Source organism: Protopterus annectens, chromosome 8.part1 (genome assembly GCF_019279795.1).
Source record: "Protopterus annectens isolate FY-2018-M chromosome 8.part1, PAN1.0, whole genome shotgun sequence".
NCBI lineage: Eukaryota > Metazoa > Chordata > Ceratodontiformes > Protopteridae > Protopterus > Protopterus annectens.
In genome coordinates, this window is record NC_056742.1 from 261,564,407 (window position 1) to 261,589,145 (window position 24,739).

At 41.9% G+C, this 24,739-nt stretch overlaps 1 protein-coding gene across 1 annotated transcript in view; it reads right to left on the reverse strand.

Annotated features, from left to right (window-relative positions):
• Nucleotides 1–1,218: 1,218 nt before the first annotated feature.
• The window catches only part of CHMP1A (charged multivesicular body protein 1A), a 451,574-nt gene continuing 428,053 nt past the window's right edge, over nucleotides 1,219–24,739 (reverse strand). The window contains exon 7 of the mRNA XM_044081850.1: nucleotides 1,219–2,935. Within this exon, the coding sequence (XP_043937785.1) occupies nucleotides 2,914–2,935 (22 nt within the window). The 3' untranslated portion in view covers nucleotides 1,219–2,913. The remainder of the gene's footprint in view (nucleotides 2,936–24,739) is intronic.

A 24,739-nucleotide genomic window follows, 5' to 3' on the forward strand; every position in this document is an offset into this window, starting at 1 on the left:
TTTTTTTTTTTTAAGAAAAACTGACGATTTTGCAGGAAATAAACATACCCACACCTGATGAAAATGACTGGACTTCATCTGTATTGCCAAAATTAAAGCTCACACTTGTAGACTTTGACATGTTCCTGTTACTTCACATAAAAACAAGGGGTTTCAGATACAAAATAATGGTTTTACTCAACTACAATACAGACCTTAGGAAATTGTGTGTGTAAATATCGTAGTACATTTGACATTTTACATGTTTTTTGCAGGGCACAACTGCCCAACTATGGACTTTCCTGTGTAAAGATGGACAGGTGGCAAACCTAAGTCACATATGACCTCATACATAGGCAATGATAAAACTGTAGTAGGACAAAAAGAAAAGCAAACTGGAGATTGAGGCATACACAGTGCGTTGGTGTTGCTGGTTTTCAAGCCAGGTGGGAAATTACCCAAAAAGCCAGCAAGAAAATGCTACCCCTAAAAGACATTAATGCCTCCCTTGGTAGTCTAGAAGACAAATGTCTACAGTGACTACTTGAAGAATTTATTTTAGTATGTTTACCAGGCAGAATACTGATCAAAGTATGACCAACTGCAGAATCAGCCCAGATTCAATGCTAAAAATAGGGGAACAAACTGTATACAATAGCAATCAATGGAAAACAAAGTAATAGAAGCACATACTGTCAATTGTTCACTGCATACCTACAGGCATCACAGATAGAAAAACTGGATGCAAGAAAACTGCTCTTACTCATGGCAGAACCCATTGAAAAGAAAGCATTTCCCAAATAAGACATACATCTATGAGAAAAGCACTATTCAATCATAAAGTACAGAGGTTAAACAAAAAAATGCCATCTCAAAATAGAGATGTAACCCTACAAATGGCAGGGATGAAGGCTTGCTTTTTCCATCTGACAGCACAGTAAAGAAAATAGACTCATCAACAGCAAGTTATGGCCTTGCAACAAAAGGGAACACTGTAATAACAAACACACACACAATACAATGCTCCAACAGATGAGAATTCAACAAACTACAGATCTAACAGATTTACTGGAATTGGAAGGTGGAAACCATTTCAATTTTCTTAGTTGAACACTGTAGTGAAATTCAGTTGGCTAGAGGCAAGATGTTTTAGCTCAACCACATGCTTTAAACAGAAACCTAGAGTAAGCAACCTGGAAAAATGTGTCAATCACCCTGAATAAGAGAGAAAGCATGGAAAAAATTATTACAATGGTCTTTAATTATATTAAAAACAGCTCTAGCCATTTCAGATACTACACTGAGAGCAAACTGTCACATTTTTTCAAAAGCTAACAGAAAATCCTGTAGAAAAGCTGTAGTACCTTCTTTTTTAGTGGACACATCTCAAGCACAAAACAAAATCCTACTGATTAATAAACAATATTGTCTAGCATCCTACTGATGCATCAGCATGTCTAACATTTTTACCAAATTCCCTCAGTTACTGCGTTCACTTCAGTTCAGCAATGCTAATCAGACAGAGCTTCAGAAATCAGTGTGTGTGTGTGTTGCTGAGCATGCAAATAGTCATATATATCAGGTACACCACACAGGCAAGCCACTGATTTCTCTCTTAAATCTATCCTTATTTTACTCAGAGGAACAGTAACAGAGAATATCTAGTAGTGAGAATCAAAATCCTCCAACTTCCTCAACTCTAACCTATGGCACGGCACTCCAGTCACACAAAAAGGCATCCACATATGTCTAGAAACTAGAAAACAAAAGGATGCTGCTTTCCTCCGCTGTAAGTGCATGTGCATCATCATACAGTGCTCTTCACACTGTCCAAAAGACTATGAAGGCACACGATAATTCAATGTATTAAAAGAAGTCAGGTACAAAGGCAGTTGTTCACCCCCGTACCTCTCAACCTCTTAGTCCAAGAGATCTGGACAAAGCCCGACAAAATGGGAGGACAAAGGCCTAAAAATAGGGACATATTTTAAATACTGCTCTTATAAACTTAGAAAGTTACTCCAGTAACAGGCTTTGTTTTAACATCACATTTTGTAAAGAGCTTGAAGTCTGAAACTCAAATGTGTGCCATTATTTAGTGACTTCAGTATTCAAACCCTCCCAGTGATATGCCAGAAAACCACAACTTATATGAGGTACAGGCCAAAAATATGAGCCCAAAATCTGGACATTTGAAAGGTATGTACACCCTCTTCCGCGCTGAAAATGAGAGGCAGAACTCCCATATCAACTTTGGTAATGTGCACTTTCTCCAGAAATGAGCAAGAAGTATTTTTAGTGTCTAAAAGCCTTCATAGAACATCCCCATCTCAACTGAGCTGTACAGGCTATTCTTTTGACTGCATAAGATGGATTCTCCAGCAGTACACTCATTAAGTGTGAGCTAAGAATGTACAAAGAGGTATACAAAAAAAGGCAAACTATGAACAGCAAAGTAAAAAAAAAAAACATACAAGACAAGGCAAAATAAAGGAAAAATCATCATACCTTCACAAATCTGTATATATAGTTTAAATATTTAAAACCTCCTCTTTTATATAACAGGCAAACTGATGAAGCTTAACTTTAAGCAAGTCCAACCGTTGTACTTCACACTACAACTCTGGTTATTCTCAGTGAATACACCCATTGAACAGTTTTCAGTCAAGCAATGGTTCCCCCTAAAATGAGTCAGTGTTTTCTTTTCAGCACACAGTGTTATTTGTTGGCATCTTAAAATCCAGTATTATAAGGCCCAGGGAAAGATTTTAAGGTAAACAGTAATCAGAATCAAAGTGCATCTTGTGAATTGAGCAAAGTATACTGTTTCTTGAAGTCCTGTACGTTGTCTTCACAGGGAGACCCTGATCAAGAGCCTTAACTTTATAAGACCACTTGTTCCATTCAGGGGTGTTATTCTCTTACAAAGCAATTTTAGTTCCTCAAAGCAGCCAACCTGCAAAATAAAGTTTAAGACATCAGAATGCATTTTTTTTCATAACACTATGTTTGTCACACAATTTTAAACAATTTCAAGATACAGGAAAATAAGAAACACTCCAATGAAACTAGACATCAAAATACTTTTTTTGGTTCTTCAAAAGCTTACATACACTATAATCTTCCACAATATCAAGATATAGAAGAAAAAAATCAAATGTGACTTGACATCAAATTACATTTTTATTTAACCTTAAAAATTGTAAAAAGCAAACAATTCTGCTAATGTGTCCTTATTTGACAAAGACCTCCATTCTGAATGAGGTCAAACTATTCTTACAAAAATTCCAATTTTTTTCCTTTGAGCAGTGATGGCCAGGGAAGTAGAGTTATGCGAGATGCACATCACAGCAGTAGCTCTTCAAGTACAGGTCAACCTAACAGTAAATCAAAACATTTGTATCTACTCTTCAGTGGCTGAAATGCTTTGGTCAAATCATTTCTACGATTGTTGCTTTATTTTCAGTGCAGCTAATGCTGGCTGGTACCAGCAAAGGTACAGCATATGTTACTGGAAGACTCCCATGTAAATATAGCACTGGCAAGCATCCTCTTTAATCCTTCAAGGTTAAATATCTCACAGGGAGAACTGTGTGATTCTTTGTAGGCAATGCACATTGTGTCAACAGGTGTTACGAAATAACATGAGATGAAATAAAAAGTACAGTTGTGTACCTACCATAAATGTAGATGTTCGAGTGTACTCACTGTTGCAGTCATTACACTTGGGTTATCCTGCTGGCAGGCTACCCGCAGTCGGCCTGAATTCCAAAGTCCTGGTCCGGCATCGGTTGCTGTCGCCTCTTCCCAGACATCAGTGCGCCAGGGGTATACAAGATGCAGCCGATGCTATTTTCTTCAGTTTTTCTTGCCCCAGATGTCAGGTGCCCCCAACAGGGTAGGCTGAATATATTGCTTATAAAAAAGCATGCACTAACATAAAAATTACCTTCATCTACAAGCAAATACACCACATAGGTTGCATAGAATAGAGAAGTTGTTAGAAAAATGTGTATTTGAATATATGATAAATGCTAGTTTATAAGCAAAGTAGTATATAATGCATTTTATTCTATTAATCATATAGTAGAGAGGATTAATTCATGTTTAAATGTACAGTAGTTTTGAAACTGCAGTGTGGCTTGAAGCAAAGCTGACCTTCGACCCTGGCAGATGCCAGCTTAGCAAGTTTTAATGTTTATGCTTTTCACAAGTGATTATCTGCTGGGTCAGGAAATTAAATGTGTAAAATAATGAAATCTTCTGCTCTTTCCTGCTGGGATGATTTGGCCTTGTATATGTATTACTGAGATAGCACGCAGCTGTGTGAGAAAGTGTAACAGAGAACAAAGATGTGTATTAAAAGACTGAATCTGCTATTGTATTCGAACTGATATGAAACCTTGAAGAAGTAACTTTACAGAGAGACATTATGTCTGACCAGGTGGATAGCAAGGCCGTATTCTATCCAGAGGAAAACTTTTTTAAAATATACAGCATCAGCAGTTTTAATGAATAGAGGACTGTAAGCTAAAGTGATGTAGATGCCCTGTGACATACCACGTCAGTAAGGTGGGCACAGCTTGAATGTTAAACCTATATAAGATTGTGTGTTTCCTGTTTCATGTCAGACAAAATTCTGTACTTGTACGTTTTTTGCCTCCTGGTGTACACTAGTAAACTTTTGAATCTGAACCTCCTGTGTATTGAATTCTTGATTTTATTTAACAGTTTGGTCCTTCTTAGCCGGAAATTCGCTCAGACAGCTGCAGATCAGAGTCTACCGGTGGTTGAATACTGCGCAGGAGAAATTACCGAAACGGTTCTTCTTGGGTGAAAAGACCTCCGACTGAATTGTCGTTTAAAGAGGCTGGCCACTTTCTGATCTGTGGCCGAAGAGCGGACATTGGACAGTTCAATACCGGAGGCTCAGGTAGGAAAAATTTACCTTTTTTCTGTTTTAGATCAGGGACTAGGTTACAGTATATTGTTGTCAAGATTTGTTTTGCAGATCAGGGACAAAAGGAAGTACTGTATATTTGGTCATAGATCAGGGTAACAGAATAAGGTAGGCAGTTATTCTAGATACACTGCGAACAGGAACTGAGAATTTGATATCACGTGATAAAAAAGGGTTACGTAACATTTTCTTTGTCATGAGTAATCAGTGCACTAAAACATCGCGAGATCCGCCCCTAACCAAAGACGCAAAATACATGCAATCACAACGTTCCGATAACGTTAGGTATTATACAAAATGGGTTAGCAAATATGAATTTGATGGTAAACTAGATAAAACTTCACTAGTTAAACTCCTTAAACAACTTAAATCTGATGCGGGAGGTCAGGCAAAAAAGCAACGCCAATTAGGCATTCCTCAGGCACACAGGTGGATTGAGGAAGCAAATCGTAGGGAACAGAAGCTGAAAAATTCAAAAACATTGTTTTTAGACAAAGAAGATAATAACTTGGTAATAGCGACAGCTCCTCCTCCTCCTCCCTTGCCCCCTTCCTTACCCTTTTCAGGATATGAAGCGAGTGGACAGGCTGGTCCGCCCCCGCGTTATCCTGAAGTTTCAGCAAGACCACAACCATTTGTTAGAGATCCTATTGAAACTAGGTCCCGAACACGTAAAACACATAGGGACACAGAATCATATCAAATTGAGAGAAACCTACAGGATGAGAGTGAGGAAGAAATATGCCCACTTATAGAAGTTCCAAATCCTCAGGCAGGACAGGAAGGGCAAAACCCAACACTCTTAGTATATAGACCATGGACACCGGAGGATATCCGGAAGGCTACTGAGGGAATCCCCCATCCGAAAGTTAATTTTACGAAATTTTTAGAAGATTTACAAGGCATGAGGTTGAGTTACCACTTGAATGGGGAAGAAGTAGAAAAAGTAGTAAGACAAATTATAGGTCCAGATTGGCACATGATTTGTGGCACCTGGAATCCTCGTAATGCAGAGCTTAGACCACTCCCACATAGTGACGCAGAGTTAGACAACAGAGTGAAAGGTCTAACAGACCGAATCTATGAGAAATGGAAACCTAGAGCAGACTGGACTTGCATTAATCAATGCATACAACAGGAAAATGAGACAATAGATGGGTACTATGCTAGATTATTAGAGTGTTTTAATAATCATAGCGGTATGTCGGTTCCTGAGAACCAAACGAATGATTCCCCGTATGAACAACAATTGAAAAATGCATTTTTGAAAGGTTGCATTGCACCTATTAGTAGCTTCATTACGAAGCATATGATAGACCATCGAACAGGGAGGCTACAAGCCTTACTTGAATATGCTAGACATGCTGAAAGACATTTTAATAGTAAAAAGAAAAAGAAGGCACAAGTCTTCACTGCTGAAGACGGAGCTGAAGTATTTGTGTTGCAATCAGGTAAAAAGGGCAAGAAGAATGCCCAGGGAAACAAACAGTCAAACGATCAGAAGATTTTGAAGAGAGAAAAAAAGAGAGGTGAATGCTTCAAGTGCGGGAAAAAGGGACATCTAGCAAGGGATTGTAAGCAAAACAAAAAGGTAATTACAGAAGATAAGGGAGATGAGGACTGACTATATGATAGTGAAGATACATCATGTGAAAGTCAGAAATCATCAGGAAAAGTTAATAAACAGAAAACAAATGTAAATGTGATAGAAGGAGTAAAGGAAGTGCAAGTAGATATGGAGGATGAAGAAAGTGAAATTTTGGACTTAGCATTATTAAGTTTAGAGCTCTACTTAGCAGATACGAAACCAGAAGTTACACTTCTGGTGGAGGGAAGGGAAGTCAAATTCCTGTGTGACTCAGGAGCGTCACGGACTTTGATACACCCCTCCAAGTTACCAGAACATTCCGAATCACCTGATTATATACTAGTGAAAGCAGCAAATGGACAGCTATATAGGGAACCACTTTCCCATGATATAGCAATAACTGACCCTGTTTCAGGTATGACCCAGAGAAGTAAAATTGTTGTTTCTGCAAAGTGTCCAGTGAACCTATTGGGTAGGGACCTTATGCAGATATTTGGCATAGCAGTAGTTCCAACTGTACAAGGTATGGAGGCACAGAGACAAATGGATACCTTTGTAGTGCGATTGGAGGGTGAAACTTTTTACTGGTATAGCCAGGACCTAGTCACGACTGGTCCAAGGGCAGTAACCGAGGAACTGATGAACGTAGCCATCAGTAAAGCCCCCTCCCTTGACACTGATCAACAGCATTTGTTACACTGTACTCTATACTACTGTGCTACACCAGGACCTGATAGAGAGTATGAGCAAGAATTGTTTAGAAATCGTGCAACTAGATTGGTTTTGCGTACTTTGTACTGGGATACTGAGGGGAACAGTGTAGTTAGCTGTTCATTACCTCAAGAATTCCTTGCATTATATAGATCAAATAGATTACCACATGTCAGCTTGACAAAGAACAAAAGTGTCAAATGGGCAGACTTAGGAGAAAAAGTAACAAGATGGGAGAAACAGACTGATTTAGAACTATCAGAACAAGGGATACAAAAACAAAAACTGAATTGGTTAACACAGACACATCCAGCTGTACACTTGCAATCTAGTGAGGACAGCTGATTAGCATTCTTATTAGAAGAAGAAAAGGCCTTATGTGAAATTCCAACAACTCTTTGGTCAACAGGCAAGTCAGATGTAGGACTTATTCGAACAGCAGGACCAGTTACAATAACCCCAAAGTCAACTTTTAGACCACAGAAAAGACAATACCCATTGAGAAAGGATGCAGAAATAGGAATTAAGCCTATAATAGCAGCATTACTCAAAGAAGGAGTACTGGTAGAATCTCCTGATTCACCATGTAATACACCCCTATTTCCTGTTAAAAAAGCAAACGGGGAATGGCGGATGGTACAAGATTTACAAGCTGTAAATAATGCAATAATACCTAGAGCACCTACGGTGCCAGACCCACATACTTTGTTAAACGATTTAGAACCGCAACAGAAGTATTTCTCTGTGGTAGATATTAGCAATGCTTTCTTTTCAATACCTATACATCCTGATAGTCAACATTGGTTTGCATTTACATTTCAGAGTAAAAGGTATACGTATACTCGACTACCACAGGGATATTGTGAGAGCCCAACAATATTTGCACAAGAAATGGCTAGCAATCTGGCAGGGTTTACCCCACCGGAAGGTAGTCAAATTCTACTTTATGTAGATGACATCTTGCTAGCAGCCCCACCCAGCAACAGTGCAGGGAGGATACTGCAGCATTATTGAAATTTTTAGCAACACAAGGACACAAAGTAAACAAAAGTAAGTTTCAACTTTGGAGAAAACAAGTTAGATACTTGGGATATGTAATATCCAATGAAGGTAGAATATTGGATGAGGAAAGAAAAACAGCAATCTTGCAAGCACCCAAATCAACAACCAAGAAGGAAATTATGTCTTTCTTGGGTACAACTAATTTTTGTCGGAGCTGGATACCAAATTATACTTTGGAATCTGCTCCACTGACTGACTTGATATATAAGACGCCAATGGCAGCACAAGATATCTTACAATGGACACCCGAAGCAGAAACGGCTTTCTGCAGGTTGAAGCAGTTGATAGCTTCTTCATTAGTTTTAGGACTTCCGAATTATCACAAACGGTTCTTTCAGACCGTAGATTGTAAGCAAGGATATATGACGTCAGTATTGACGCAACAACATGGGGATAAGCAACGCGCCATAGCCTATTATTCATCACAGTTAGATCCAGTGGCGCGATCTTTGCCTCACTGTGTACAAGCAGTAGTTGCAGCTGCAATGGCAGTACAGCCTTCGGCCTCAGTGGTGTTATTCCACCCTCTCACATTGAGAGTGCCTCATGCAGTTGCAATAATTTTACTGCAAGAAAAAATGGCATACCTTTCTCCTGCTAGACATCTTTCATGTATGACTATACTGCTGAGCCAACCTCATATGACAACTGAACGATGTACGACATTAAATCCATCAACATTACTTCCAACTCCTGCGGAAGGCACACCACACAGCTGCCTGCAGGAAATTGAACAGTTAGCTTTACCTAGACAAGATCTCACAGATATGCCCTTGGACAATGCCGAGGTGACATATTACGTGGACGGCTCATGCAGAAGGGGTCCTACAGGAAAGAATCTGGTAGGGTATGCAGTAGTTACAGACACTGAAATTTTAGAAGCTCAATCCTTACCACACAACTTATCTGCACAAGCAGCAGAATTGATAGCTTTGACGAGGGCATGTACTTTAGCAAAAACAAGTGTGTAAACATATATACTGATAGTCAGTATGCTTTTTCTACAGTACATGTATTTGCACAACAATGGAAAAATAGAGGAATGATAACATCTAGTGGAAAACCTATTAATCATGCACAATTTATTTTGGAGTTATTAGAATCTATTCAGTTACCTACCAAAGTAGCTATTTGTAAATGTGTAGCTCATACGAAACAGCAGGATAAGATTTCAAAAGGCAATGCACGAGCTGATGTAGCTGCAAAGCAAGCAGCCTCAGACTCAGAAATTTTACTTTTGAATGAGGAATTACAACCCTCTGAGATTTTAGATTTAGACAAGTTAAAAATAATGCAGACGCTTACTACAAAAGCAGAAAAACAAAAATGGGTAAAACGAGGTGCAATTCTTGAGAATGGACTGTACATTTCCAAAGAGAGAAAACCGATATTGCCGTCTAATTTATTTAGATATGCAGCTTTGTTGAGCCATGGGCAGTGCCATGTCTCAAAAGGGGGGATGGTACAGTTAGTAAACTGAATATTCCAAACATACGGATTCACAAATTACACATAAACATTTTGTGCAGCTTGTCATACTTGTAACAAGCACCATGCACAAGGGGCATTTAAAACCAAGCAAGGAAGTTTTCCTATACCACCATACCCGTTCCATACTATTTGTATGGATTTCATAGAATTGAATAAGTGTGAAGGGAAAAAGTTTTGTTTAGTTATTGTAGATATGTTTTCCAAATGGGTAGAACCTTTTCCAACCAAAAACCCGGATGCAGCAACAGTGGCAAAAGCCCTGATAAAAGAGATAATCCCTAGATTTGGCATTCTTGAAAGGATTTATAGTGACAACGGCACTCATTTCGTGAATCAGACAATCCAACAACTTGGGAGAATTTTTGGTATCTCCTTAAAGAACCATTGTGCCTACCTCCCACAGTCAGCAGGACTGGTGGAAAGGTACAATGGTACCCTCAAAAATAAGCTTAGGAAGCTAGTAGAGGAGACCCAAAAGAATTGGATATACTGTCTGCCTTTGGCACTGCTGAGTATGAGAACGGTTCCAAATATAAAGGGTTTGACTCCCTTTGAAATGGTTTTTGGGAGAGCATATTATGTGCCTCAGTGGAAAGCTCTCATGCCTGCAGAGCAAGAGGCTGACAGTTCATTAGCTAGTTATATGAGGAAACTTAACAAACAAATCTGATAAGGAACAGACCAGACCGGTGGAAGCAGTCTTGGCCCCTGGGACATTCGTGTGGCTGAAAGTGACGAAAAGGAAGAATTGGGCGAGTCCAAAGTGGGAGGGACCATACCAGGTTCTGTTGGCAATGCCTACTGCAGTTAGAGTGGCCGAGAGGACGTCCTGGGTTCATTTGACACATTGTAAGCCAGTAAAGAACTTTCAACTTGATAAAATCTTTGTGACTGATACACAACCAGACCGAGATGGCCAAAAAAAGTACAGTTTTGTACCTACCATAAATGTAGATGTTCGAGTGCTAATACAGCTGCAGTAATCACAGATGGGTTTTCAGCCGTCAGGCGGTCCCTCGGTCGGCCGAATTCCAAAGTCTTGGTCCGGCGTCGGCTGTCGTCGCTTACTCTTCTGACATCAGGAAGGCCAGAGTATATAAGAAACAGCCGACGCCATGTTCTTCAGTCTTTCTTGCCCCAGATGTCAGGTGCCCCCAAAAGGAAGGCAATACATAAATAAAGCTTATCCACAAATGCAAGCAAATAAAACATAGCAGGATAACCCAGTCAGGAGGTATGAAGAGGTTTTTAGGCCCCATGCCCTTACCAAGAGGGGAAGGAGGGAGGGAAACCTGTACTGCAGCTGTATTAGCACTCAAACATCTACATTTATGGTAGGTACAAAACTGTACTATGTCCATCGTGCATACAGCTGCAGTAATCACAGATGGGTAGAGTCCCAAAGCTATGTATAGGGTTGTAGGTACTATGTGGAACTGGGTTGAGCCAGAATGCCCTGCAAAACAGCAGTGGCAAAGCCTGCTCTTGTTCTGGAATATAAGGGCAGGTGGTAGTGTTTTGTGAAAGTATGTACAGAACTCCAAGTGGCTGCCTCCAAAATATCCTTAGTAGGCACACCTCTGAGGAAGGCTGTAGAGGTGGCTGTGGCCCTGGTGGAGTGAGATCTGATACCAGAAGGGACAGGTTTCCCATGATAGGAGTAACAAAATCGTATGCAGTGGCCAATCCACTTGGAAATGGTCTGTTTGGTAACTGGATTCCCTTCAGCCCCTATGGCATAGGACACAAAACGTTGTTCTGATTTCCTGAAGGACTTTGTTCTGTCCAAATAGTAACGTAACTGCCTATGGATGTCTAAAGAGTGAAGCAGCCTTTCCCCTTTGTTTTGAGGGTTAGGATAAAAGGTAGGTAGGTGTATGGCTTGGTTTAAGGCTACCCTGGATACCACTTTTGGCATAAAAGATGGATTAGTACGAAGGGAAACCCTATCCTGATGGAAGATGAGGAAGGGCTGCACCGCCATGAGGGCCTGTAGTTTAGAAACCCTACGAGCTGAAGTGATGGCCAGAAGGAAAGCTGTTTTCCAGGACAAATACTGCAGATCTGTTGAGGCAGCAGGTTCAAAAGGAGGCAATGTTAATTTTTCTAGTATGTAATTAAGGTCCCAGGCTGGTATTGGTTGCTTCCTTGGAGGTCTTATATTCTTAGCCCCTCTGAGGAACTGCCGTAAGAGTGGGTGAGAGAATAAAGGAGGATCCGTGTTGAATTCTGCCGAAATGGCTGAGGCGTGTATTTTAATGGAAGAAAATGAAAGTCCACTGTTCAGCAGTTCAGCTAGGTACTGTAAAACCTGAGGCAAGTTCAATTTTCTAGGGTCCTGTCCTCTTTTCTCATTCCAACAGCAAAACCGCTTCCATTTTGAGGAGTAAGCTTTTCTAGTAGATGGTCTTCTGGCCTCCAAAATGACATCCTGCACCTCCTTGGAGAGTAAGGTCTGCTGTGGTGTTAAGGAATTTTCCATGCAGCGAGGTTGAGTGTTTTCAGCTGACTGTGAAGGGTTTTGTAGCTGTTCTGAGTCAGCAGAAGAGGTATTAGAGGCAGGGACCAGGGAGGAGTATGTGTTAGGCTCCTCAGGAGTGGATACCAATGTTGCCTTGGCCAGTCTGGAGCAATCAGTATCATCCTTGGTTTGTCTGTTCTTGCTTTCAAAAGCACCTTGGGCAGAAGAGGCAGAGGTGGGAATGCATAAACTGTCCATGTTGTCCAACTGAATGAAAGGGCATCCACTTTCCAGGCCTTTGGATGGAAGGTCCTTGAGCAAAACCTTTTCAATTGATGGTTCCTGTGGGAGGCAAAAAGATCTATGTCTGGCCTCCCCCACGCTTGGATTATCTCCGTAAACACCTGTGGATGTAGCTTCCATTCGTGTGGATCTGTCATATTCCTGCTCAGAGTGTCTGCCAGTGTGTTTTCCAGTCCTGGCAAGTACTGTGCCTGTAGTTCGATTTGTCTTTCTAGAGCCAAGTTCCAAAGAGTCATGGCTAGTCTGCACAAGGGGTATGAGTGTGTTCCTCCTTTTTTGTTTATGTACTACATTACTGTGGTGTTGTCTGTTCTTATCAGTAATTGTCCTGGATGCAGGAAGTCCTTGAAAGCTGTAATTGCATTTATTACTGCTAGCATTTCTTTTTGATTGATGTGAAGGTGCTTTTCCTTTTGGGGCCATCTGCCCTGAATGCACCTGTCCTTCATGTGTGCCCCCCCATGCGTAATCTGAGGCGTCTGTGGTTATGACTTGTTTTGCTTGAGGCTTGCAGAAAGGAAGGCCTGTGTTTACTTGACATGCTTGGGCCCACCATAGAAATTCCTTTTGTAGACATGGAATTATTGGTATAATTGCTTCCAAGCTGTGACTGTGTTGAGACCATAGATTTTTTAGGTACCATTGAAGTTTCCTCATATGCAGCTTTGCACAGGGGATTAGAAGAATGCAAGATGCCATGAATCCCAGAGCCTGCAGGATTTTCCTTGCAGTAAGCCTGGTACTTTTTGCTAGTGTTTTGAAGTACTGAGATAATTGCCCTTGTTTTTCTGGCGTAAGGTATGCCATCTGGGTGTTTGTGTCCAAGCTGGCACCCAGGAAGGTTATTTTCTGAGATGGTGTTAGCCTTGATTTCTTCTTGTTGATGGTGTATCCCAGAGAAAGCAGTAACCGTGTCACATATGCCAGATGTTCCAGTAGTATGTGTTTGCTGTCCGCTTGGATCAGGCAGTCGTCCAGATAAGGGTAAATTTGTATCCCTTGAAGTCTGCAATAGGCAATCACTGATGCCAGGCACTTTGTGAATACTCTGGGTGCAGTAGATAAGCCAAAGGGCAATGCAGAGAATTGATAGTGGATTGAACCTGCAAGAAATCTGAGGTATCTTCTGCAGCTTTGTCTGATTGGGACATGCAGGTATGCCTCCTTGAGGTCCAATGTTACCAGCCAAAACTCCTTGCCCAGCATGGGAAGAAGTTGCTGTAATGTGAGCATCTTGAATTTTGGCACGAGTAGAAATGTGTTTAGGATGGATAAGTCCAGAATGGGTCTCCAGTCGGTTCCTTTTCTTGGCACCAGGAAGAGCCTTGAATAAAAACCTTGACCTTGTTGGTGCGTAGGTACCTTTTGTATAGCTCTTATGTTTAGGAGCTTTGAAATTTGCAGTTGTGCCTCTACCCTTTGATTTTGTGGTAGGTTTGGCATGCCTCTCATTTTCGGAAGAGTGTGAAATTGAAATTTGTAGCCTCTGTTTATAATGTCCAGTATCCATTTGTCTGTTGTGACAATATGCCAATTGCTTGCAAATAATGCTAGTTTCCCTCCCAAAGGTGCTGCCAGCTGAGATTTGCTTGGCATGGAAATGAGGGAGTCATTGGGTTTGCTTCCTGTATTGTTGTGCACCGTCTTCACCACCTCTTGGTGCTGGAGATTGCCATTGTCTGCCTCTATATGATCCTTGTGATTGTCCTCTGCCCCTTGTGCGTCTGTATCTACCTCTTTGGGGCTTGTCAGTGGCTGGAAAGGACCAGTTTTTTGAAGGCCAATTCCTGCTAAATCGTGGTGGCTGGACCTGTAAGAAAGCTTTGACAGTTTGCATAGATTTGGCTTTTTCTTCCATTTTTCGTAGTATATCCTCAGCATTAGTACCAAAAAGTACATCCTTTTGTAAAGGAGCATCAACAAGTTTAGCTTTCACATGATCAGGCAAATTTTGTTCCCTAAGCCAGGCATGTCTGCAAATGACTGATCCTGTAGCAGCCGCTCTACTGGAGGCCTCTAGGGCATCATAACCACATTGTAAGGTGTGTTTACCCACTTGTTCCACACTATGCATCATATCCTGTAACTCTTTTAAATCTGGTTGTTCAGGTTGAGACATTTTGTTTTTTAATTGTGATAACAGGAACTGTTGATATTTAATCATATGAAACTGGCAGTTTAAGGCCCTCATGGCTAGGGTGGACGAGGTATATACCTTCTTACCCCACCTTTCTAGAGATCTAGATTCCCTTTCTGCAGGAAGTGGATTCTTGGCAGTGGAGGCCTTTAATCCCTTAGGGCCTTGTGAAATGGTTTCAGGGTCAGCATTATGGCCTTTGTAGAGAAATTGGTGAGAACTGGGTACTCTGTAATATCTATCAGGCTTTACTGGTGCAGGAGGCAGAGAATCAGGATTAAAACAAGCCTCCGAATATACATCATCCAGTACCTCCAAAACAGGGGGTATAGCCAGAGGTCTGTGCTGAGGTAACCAAAGAAATAGGTCTGTGCTGAGGTAACCAAAGAAATTCCCTAAGTCTTTTCTTGGAATCTGAAAAGTCTTGACCTTCCCAATGGAAATGTTCCCTCAAGGTGTGCAAGGTTTCCCCAAAAGAAAAATCCTCAGGGGGGGATACAGAAGGAATGGACTGTTCTGCATCCGAATCCTCAAAAGAAGAGTAAGAGTGTTCCTCTGCATCAGAATGTTCTGATAAAATGGATCCCTGATCAGAAGAGGGGGATTCTTCCTCCACTCTGGGTCTCTTGTCAGGAGGGGGCTGAGAACCTCTGATAAGAGTTATTAGGTCCTCAGCCATTTTAAGCATCTGTTTCTTAGGCATGGGTCCAGGAGATGGGCCTTGAGCAGCAGGCCTAGTGTGAGGCCTGGCTGCTTTGGATTTAGTAAAGGCCTTAATAGAAAAGGAAGATGAAGGCCTAAATACACCATGGGTGGAGGTGGATCTGTCCACATTAGTAGGCTCGACAGAAGCCGGGGCTTCGGTTGTAGTCTGGGAAAGGGCCGATGACCCAGCGGTCTCGGGTACAGAAGACACCGCCAAAGGAGTGTCGTCGGTAGTCAGTGACTGCAAAGGCGTCTCGCTGAGAACCGGACCACGTGTAGCCTGTTTCGGCGTGGTGTCGGTGGAGACCGCGGGCCTCACGTGTCGGTCCTTCTCCTTGTGTTTTTTGGATAAAACAGTAGTCGGAGTGTCCGACGACATTTTATAGTCAAAAGCTTTACCAAAAAAGTGTTGGGCGAACTCCGCCCGACGCTTGATAGTGCGTTTATTGAAGGTAGCGCAAAAGTGACAGCCCGAGACGTCGTGGTCTGGGCCCAAACAAGGTATGCAAAGGGAATGGAAATCCTTATGCGGTATTTGCTTCCCACAAGAAATACAATTAACTTTTTCTGACATCGGTCTGAGGCAAGAAAAGTTTCCCCAACGGGGTACTTAGCTTTAGTGAAGACTTCGGTTCCAAATATTTTCGTAATTCAGGAGCTGGCCGACTGGCACTTGCGAACTGCTTCTGCTTCGGGCACCGCGCGGCAAAAAAGACTGAAGAACATGGCGTCGGCTGTGTTTTATATACTCTGGCCTTCCTGACGTCAGAAGAGTAAGCGACGGCAACCGACGCCGGACCAAGACTTTGGAATTCGGCCGACCGAGGGTCCGCCTGATGGCTGAAAACCCATCTGTGATTACTGCAGCTGTATGCACGATGAACATCAAAGCGAATAGAAATTTAAATCAACCCCAGAGATGTTGCATAATCATTTTGTTGAGTGTACATTTATTGACTGTAATTGTGACAATTTTCCTCTTGTTGTGGTTTATCTTACACACAACCACACAAGTGAAAGTGGGAAGGCGTGATGAAACGTCTATAGACTGGCATCCAAATTTTAACACATACCTAGCCATGAAACGTGTATATGCAGAGACTATGAACATTTCAAATTGCTGGGTTTGTACAGCTATACCAACAGCATATGGAGGACTGATAATGTCCGCTGTCCCTTTGGGGATAAATGAGACTTGGGAGAATTTACTCTTCGATACAGGAACTGTGAGATCATAGGACAAAATAGCTTTATTTTTACCTGTCACACAAAAAGGAGTTGTATGTTTTTATAAAAATGATACCATCCAGGTGGGCTGGAGCAATTGTAATATAACCATATCTTACCGATGTTATATTAAGAATAGTAATGGCAATACTTTTTGCAATACTAATTAGGACTCATATTTGAACTCATTGAAAACAACCATGAATGACATTCGCAAAAATCCAGTTTTGTTTAAACAATTGTCAATTATAGATCAGAAAATGTTTCATGCAGGGCTGATGCGTATTAGTACTAAAGTAGAAAACTGTTGTTTTATTTGTGGGAAAAAGGCATATAAATGGTTACCTGAGAATTGGTGCGGCAGTTGTTTTTTGGGTTATTTGGTTCTGGCAACAAGACATACTGCAGAATTACCTTTGGGTAAGATACGAAACGTGAGAGAAGCAGCTCGAAAACCTGAAGGTCCAGTTGAAAAACCTGTGAATCCAGTTGGAAAGATCGAAGCTGGCTGGAAAGATCATAATGCCGTGAAAGATAAAAGCAAATTGACTCATATGGACTTGAGTGACAGTGTTATATCCTGGGCAGGAATATTCCTAGCCTACGGAGCAGTCAAATCGATCTGGGAGCTGAGGAAATTGTTGAAACTTCTCGAAGTAATGAGTAATGCAACTTTTTCTGCCTTAGAACTGATGAACTGAATGCAATGAGAACTGTTGTGCTACAAAGTCGAATGGCTCTTGACTTCACCCTAGCGGCGAGAGGTGGTACGTGCGTGCTTATCAAAGAAGAATGCTGTGCGTATATACCAGATAACAGGCATGAAATTAATAATCACCTAGAGGTAAATTCAGCAAGTATCAGCCATGACTGAACCAGGCCCAAACCCACTGACGGACTTTTTCCAGAATCTATTTGGGGGGGTGGGGTTCCATCCTAATGAACATTCTGATTGCCATTTGTGTGGGTATACTCCTAATAGGAGCAAGTGTTTGCTGTGGAATTCCCTGCATGAAAAGATTAATCAAAGATTTTATTGATGTATCTGTTACTGAAACTTTGTACCAAGACATTGAGATTGATCTCAGATGACATTTTTTCTGAAGTATAGATTAAATGACTCACCTAGCTGAAAATCCTAAGTGGAAGAAGTTGGGAGATGAAATAACACTATGCATACTTCAAAATAGAATAAAAAGTATTAATAGGGGGGAAAATGTTAGAAAAATGTGTATTTGAATATGTGATAAATGCTAGTTTATAAGCAAAGTAGTATATAATGCATTTTATTCTATTAATCATATAGTAGAGAGGATTAATTCATGTTTAAATGTAAAGTAGTTTTGAAACTGCAGTGTGGCTTGAAGCAAAGCTGACCTTCGACCCTGGCAGATGCCAGCTTAGCAAGTTTTAATGTTTATGCTTTTCACAAGTGATTATCTGCTGGGTCAGGAAATTAAATGTGTGAAATAATGAAATCTTCTGCTCTTTCCTGCTGGGATGATTTGGCCTTGTATATGTATTACTGAGATAGCACGCAGCTGTGTGAGAAAGTGTAACAGAGGACAAAGATGTGTATTAAAAGACTGAATCTGCTATTGTATTCGAACTGATATGAAACCTTGAAGAAGTAACTTTACAGAGAGACATTATGTCTGACCAGGTGGATAGCAAGGCCGTATTGTATCCAGAGGAAAACTTTTTTAAAATATACAGCATCAGCAGTTTTAATGAATAGAAGACTGTAAGCTAAAGTGATGTAGATGCCCTGTGACATACCACGTCAGTAAGGTGGGCACAGCTTGAATGTTAAACCTATATAAGATTGTGTGCTTCCTGTTTCATGTCAGACAAAATTCTGTACTTGTACGTTTTTTGCCTCCTGGTGTACACTAGTAAACTTTTGAATCTGAACCTCCTGTGTATTGAATTCTTGATTTTATTTAACAGAAGTACAGATAAGTCCCAGCAAAGATAGGGGCATGGTGGGTGGGTAACCTGGACTGCAACAGTGAATACACTCGAACATCTACATTTATGGTAGGTACACAACTGTACTATGTTCATCGTGTTTCACTGTTGCAGCCATTACACTTAAGTTGAATCCCAAAGCTGAGGTTGGGCGGCTGGGTCTAAACAGAATTAGGAGTGGCTATGAGGCCCTGCAGAACTGCAGTGGCAAAGCCTGCTCTGGATTTAGAGTAGAGAGGTAAGTGGTAGTGCTTGGTAAAACTGTGCACTGAACTCCAAGTTGCAGCCTCCAAAATCTCCTTGGTTGGTACTCCTCTGAGAAAAGCTGCTGATGTCGCTGCTGCCCTGGTAGAATGTGGCCTAATGCCCTTAGGCACTGATTTGCCATGTTGTGCATAGCAGAAACAAATGCAGTGTCCTATCCATTTTGAAATAGTCTGCTTTGAGATCGCCTTTCCTTGTGATCCTGCAGCATATGCCACTAAAAGTTGCTCAGTCTTTCTGAAAGCTTTAGTTTTGTCCAAGTAGAAGCGTAGCTGTCTGTGTATGTCCAAAGAATGCAGAAGTCTCTCCCCTTTATTCTGGGGATTTGGATAAAAGGTAGGCAAATTAATGGTTTGATTAAGAGCCACACTGGACACCACCTTTGGCATGAATGTTGGGTTTGTCCTTAGAGAAACCCTGTCCAGATGGAAAATGATAAAAGGTTCCACTGCCATTAATGCCTGTAACTCTGAGACTCTTCTTGCTGAAGTTATTGCTAGGAGCAGAGCTGTTTTCCATGATAAGAGTGAGCTTTTCCAAGACAAAATTGAGGTCCCTTGCAGGTATCGGTGCTCTCCTTGTGGGTCTTATGTTTTTGGCCCCTCTGAGGTACTATCTTAGCAGCGGATTTGAAAAAATAGGTGGTTCCGTATTGTAATGAGCTGAAATGGCAGAGGCGTGGATCTTAATGGATGAGAAAGATATACCTTTATCCAGCATCTCAGTTAGGTACTGTAAAATCTGAGGAATATTTGGAACAAGCGGGTCAATTCCTTGTGTCTGATTCCAAGCACAGAATCTCTTCCATTTTTCTGCATAAGATTTTCTGGTGCTGGGCCTCCTGCCTTCCAAAATAACATCCATAACTGCTTTAGAGAGAGTTGTGTTCTGAGTGGTTATATTATTCGCCAAGCAGCCAGATTTAAGGTTCTGAGTTGGCTGTGCAGGATCCGATTGTTTTGTTGTGTCAGAAGATGAGGAATTTGAGGTAAGGTCCAGGCTGGTCCTTGAGACAAGCTCTTCAGGATTGGGTACCAGTGCTGGCGTGGCCAGTCTGGGGCAATCAGAATCATTTTTGGCTTCTCTTGTCTGACCTTTAGGAGTACCTTGGAGAGGAGAGGCAGTGGAGGAAAGGCATATACTGTCAGGGTTTTCCAGCTGAATGAAAGAGCATCCACCTTCCATGCTTGTGCGTGGTAGGTCCTTGTGCAGAATCTCTGTAGTTGGCAGTTGTGAGGGGAGACAAACAGATCTATGTCTGGGCATCCCCATTTCCTTGTTATCATGCTGAAGACTTATGGATCTAGTTTCCACTCGTGAGGGTCCATGAGGTTTCTGCTTAGTTCGTCTGCCAGAGTATTTGTCTTTCCTGGCAGGAATTGTGCTTGCAGATGCACTTGATAGGCCAATGCTGTGTACCACAAAATCATGGCTTGCCTGCCGAGGGGGTAGGAATGTGTGCCTCCTTGCTTGTTTATGTACCACATGACTGTAGTATTGTCCGTCCTTAGCAGTAGTTGTCCTGGATGAAGTAGATCCTTGAAGGCTGTCAGGGCATTCTGTACAGCTAGCATCTCTTTCTGATTGATATGTAGATGCATTTGGCTTGCAGACCACGTGCCCTGAATACATTTTCCTGTCATGTGTGCCCACCAGGCATAATCCGATGCATCTGTTGTTACAGTCTGCCTGGCTATGGGTAAAGTGAATGGCTGTCCCTTGTTGTGGTGACAGGCCAGTGCCCACCATCGAAATTCCTGTTGCAGGCAGGGAATGAGGGTAATTAATGTTTCCAGGCTGTGGCAATGTTGAGTCCAAACACTTTTTAGGTACCATTGTAGCTTCCCTCATATGCAGTCTTGCATATGGAATTATCAGAATGCAGGATGCCATGAAGCCCAAAGCCTGCAGAATTTTTCTTGCAGATAACTGGGTCTTTGTTGCCAACATTTTGAAGTAAGAAGTCAGTTGCCTTTGTTTGTCTGGCGTAAGATAAGCCATCTGGGCAGTAGTATTTAAGCTTGCACCCAGGAATATTATCTCTTGAGAGGGTACTAGTATTGATTTCTTTTCATTTACTGCGTACCCTAGGGAAATTAGTAATCTTTTTACAAACGCCAGATGCTTTAGTAGAATGTCCTTGCTCTCTGCTTGAATAAGGCAGTCATCCAAGTATGGATATATTTGAATTCCTCTTTGTCTGCAAAATGCAATTACTGGTGCCAGGCATTTTTTGAAGACGCTGGACGCAGTAGATAAGCCAAAGGGCAGTGCAGGGAATTGGTAGTGCATTAAGCCAGCTATGAATCTGAGGTATCTTCTGCAAGATTGTTTGACTGGGACATGCAGGTATGCCTCTTTGAGGTCCAAAGTTACGAGCCAAACCTTCTTGCCCAGCATGGGCAGAAGTTGCTGCAATGTCAGCATTCTGAATTTTGGAATGTCCAGAAAAGTATTTAGAATAGACAGGTCCAGTATTGGTCTCCATGCTTTGTCCTTTCTGGGTACCAAGAAAAGCCTTGAGTAAAATCTTTGTCCCTGTTCTTGCTGTGGTACTCGCTGAATAGCCCTCATGTCCATGAGAGATGAAATTTGCTTTTGTGGCTCTGCCCATTGATTGTGTGGCAGGTCTGGCATACCTTTTGCCTTTGGAAGGGTGTGAAAGTGGAACCTGTAGCCCTGAGAAACAATATTCAGAACCCATTTGTCCTGGGTGATCGTGTGCCAATTTTGTAAGAAAAGTGCTAGCTTTCCCCCTAAGGGAGCTGCCAATAGATAAGTGCTTGGTATTGGTAGTGGGAAGTCATTGGGACTGTTTCCTATATGGTTGTGATTTGTCTTCTCTGCTTCTGGAGGCTGAAGCAACCCATTGTTTAGATCTGTATGAACCTTGGGGCTGAGTTCTGCCTCTATGGCGTCGGTATCTGCCTCTTTGTGGCCTGTCTGACACTGGAAAGGACCAATTTTTAGAAGGCCAGTTCCTGCTAAATCTGGGTGGTTGAACCTGTAAGAAATTCTTTACAGTCTACATAGATTTCGCTTTATCCTCCATTTTCTTTAACACCTCTTCTGCCTTAACACCAAATAAAGTGTCATGCTGTAATGAAGCATCCAATAATTTTGCTTTAGCATGATCAGGCAGAGTCTGTTCCTTTAACCAAGCATGCCTTTGAATGACAGAGCCTGTAACTGCGGCCCTGCAAGAGGCCTCTAGTGAATCAAAACCACATTGCAAAGTATGCTTTCCCACTTGTTCAGCTGCATGCACTAAATTCTGCATTTCCTTGTTTTTTGGGCATTCAGAGTTTGTCAGCATTTCCTGTTTAAGCAGAGACAATAGGTATTGCTGATATTTAAGCATGTGAAACTGGCAATTTAAAGCCCTTACAGCTAAAGTAGCAGAGGTGCAGACTTTTTTCCCCCATCTGTCCAGTGCTCTAGAATCCCTATCAGAGGGAACAGTTTTTTTTGCAGTGGAAGCCTTGACCCCTTTGGGACCCTGAGATATAGTTTCTGGGTCAGCAGCAGGGTTTTTATAAAGAAATTTATGTGAATCTGGAACCCTGTAGTACCTATCTGGCTTAACTGATGCAGGGAGTAAAGAATCAGGAGACAGACTGGACTCTGAAAATACATCATCTACAATGTCTAGTACAGGAGGAATAGCAAGAGGTCTGTGTTGAGGCAATAAAAGAAAGTCTCTGAGCCTTTTCTTGGATTCTGAATAATCTTGACTCTCCCAGTGGAAATGCTCCCTCATGGTGTGCAGGGTTTCCCCAAAAGAGTAGTCCTCAGGAGGAGAGGCTGAAGGGATAGATTCTTCAGCATCAGAGTCCTCATAGGGAGGAAGAGAATATCCCTGGTCTGAAGAGGAATCAGAAGAAATAGAAACCTGATCAGAGGAATCATAGTCAGTGTCTTGCCTAGGCCTTTTATCAGGAGGGGGATGGGAACCCCTGATCAAAGTAATTAGGTCCTCGGCCATTTTAAGCATCGGTTTCTTAGGCATGGATGACTGTCCAGGAGAATGCTGTACTTGTTTCCTTGTCTTTAAAGGTGTTTTAGACTTTGTCTTGGTTGCTGAAGTTGTCTTGATAGAAAGCTGTGCAGGTCTGAAAACACCCTCAGAAGCCGATGCCTGCTCAGCGGCTCTGGACCCATCTGAGGGAGTAGTTTCTGTAGGCCCAATACCTTGAGTTTCCAGAGGCCTAGTTGTCTCCACGTGGGAGTTGGAGGCGGCCTGTGGCTCTGAGGTAGCAGGTGTCAGGGGCTGCGAAAGCACCTCACTGAGAACCTGTGACTGGCCTAGAAGAGGCTTTGTCGTCGGTTTTGGACCTCGGATGCCTGTCCTTCTCTTTTTCCTTGTGCTTTTTATGAACTCCAGTCGTCAGCTGTTCTGATGGCATTATATAGTTAAACCTTCGGCCAAAGTAATGAAAAGCAAAATCATACCAACGCTTAATAGTGAGTTGGTTAAATCTAGCACAAAACCGACAACTAGCAATGTCGTGGTCAGGGCCTAGGCAAGGAATATAGTAAGAATGAAAATCCTTATGAGGTATTTGCTTCCCACAAGAAATACAATTGTTAACTTTTACTGCATTTGGTCTGGAGCAAGAAAAGGTTTCCCCAACGGGGTACTTAGCTTTATTGAAGACTTCGGATCTGAAATTCAATTTCGAAAATCTCAGGAGTCGGCCGACCGGCACTTGCAAACTGCTTTTGCTTCAGGCACCGTGCGGCAAGAAAGACTGAAGAAAATGGAGTCGGCTGCATCTTATATACCCCTGGTGCACTGACATCAGGGAAGAGGCGTCAGCAACCGACGCCGGACCAGGACTTTGGAATTCAGGCCAACTGTGGGTAGCCTTCCAGCAGGATAACCCAAGTGTAATGACTGCAACAGTGAAACACGATGAACATCTGAGTGGAAATCCAACCAGTTGCACACTACTCTGCAGGCCCCCCACACACAAGACTCAATTAAACAGAAACACACATGCACACAAAGTCACATACAGCCACAAAATAAACTCCATAATCAGTGCTTTTTGCAGCAGGACAAGCCCGCTTGCACTCCTCTATCCCCCCCTCCCTGCAACTTGTACATACTAACAATGAAATCAATATAAATGGGGAGAAAATGTATATTCTCTATCCCTGCTGGTCTCTGATCTTGAAAAGAATCAAAGCAAGCACCTTACAATCAACAGCTGGCACTACACCTCTTGCTTTCTTCTACAACAGTCAAAAACAAACCAAAAATAACCAAAAATAACCAACAGCACAACTGCTTCATAAATATTCCAAGGTGCAAAGTTCCAGGATCATCTGCAGTAAAGTCATGTCAAAACATCTCCTAGAGTGAAGCTTACAGTCTGTAATGTTCAGACAGAACATGGACAAAAGCAAATGTAGCTGCTTCCCATACATCCAAACTGTGAACATTACTAATAAATGCTAGATGTTGAACTCTACCAGGCACTTTGCTGTATTTCTCATAAAATAAATTAATACAGTGGGAACATTGTTTGTTGAAAGGCAGGGCTTCCCTTACATCCTTAAACTAAATGCCAAGAAATGCATAAAAGTATCTGTGATGACCCACCACTGGACCAGTGATCAAAGAAACACAATCTTCACCAATGAACAGTGGGAGACATTCACTGGCAGGAGAACACACACACACACACACACACACACACACACACACATGAACACACACACACACACACGCACACACACAGTATTTCCAGATGAAGCTCTCTGCATAAAATTGCAATTTCCCTTAAGAGCACACAGAGACCCCAGTCAGGCTGGGGCTGGTTTCTCCCTCTTCCTCCAGATCTCCAATAAGACTCCCCACTGGCACAGCTATAG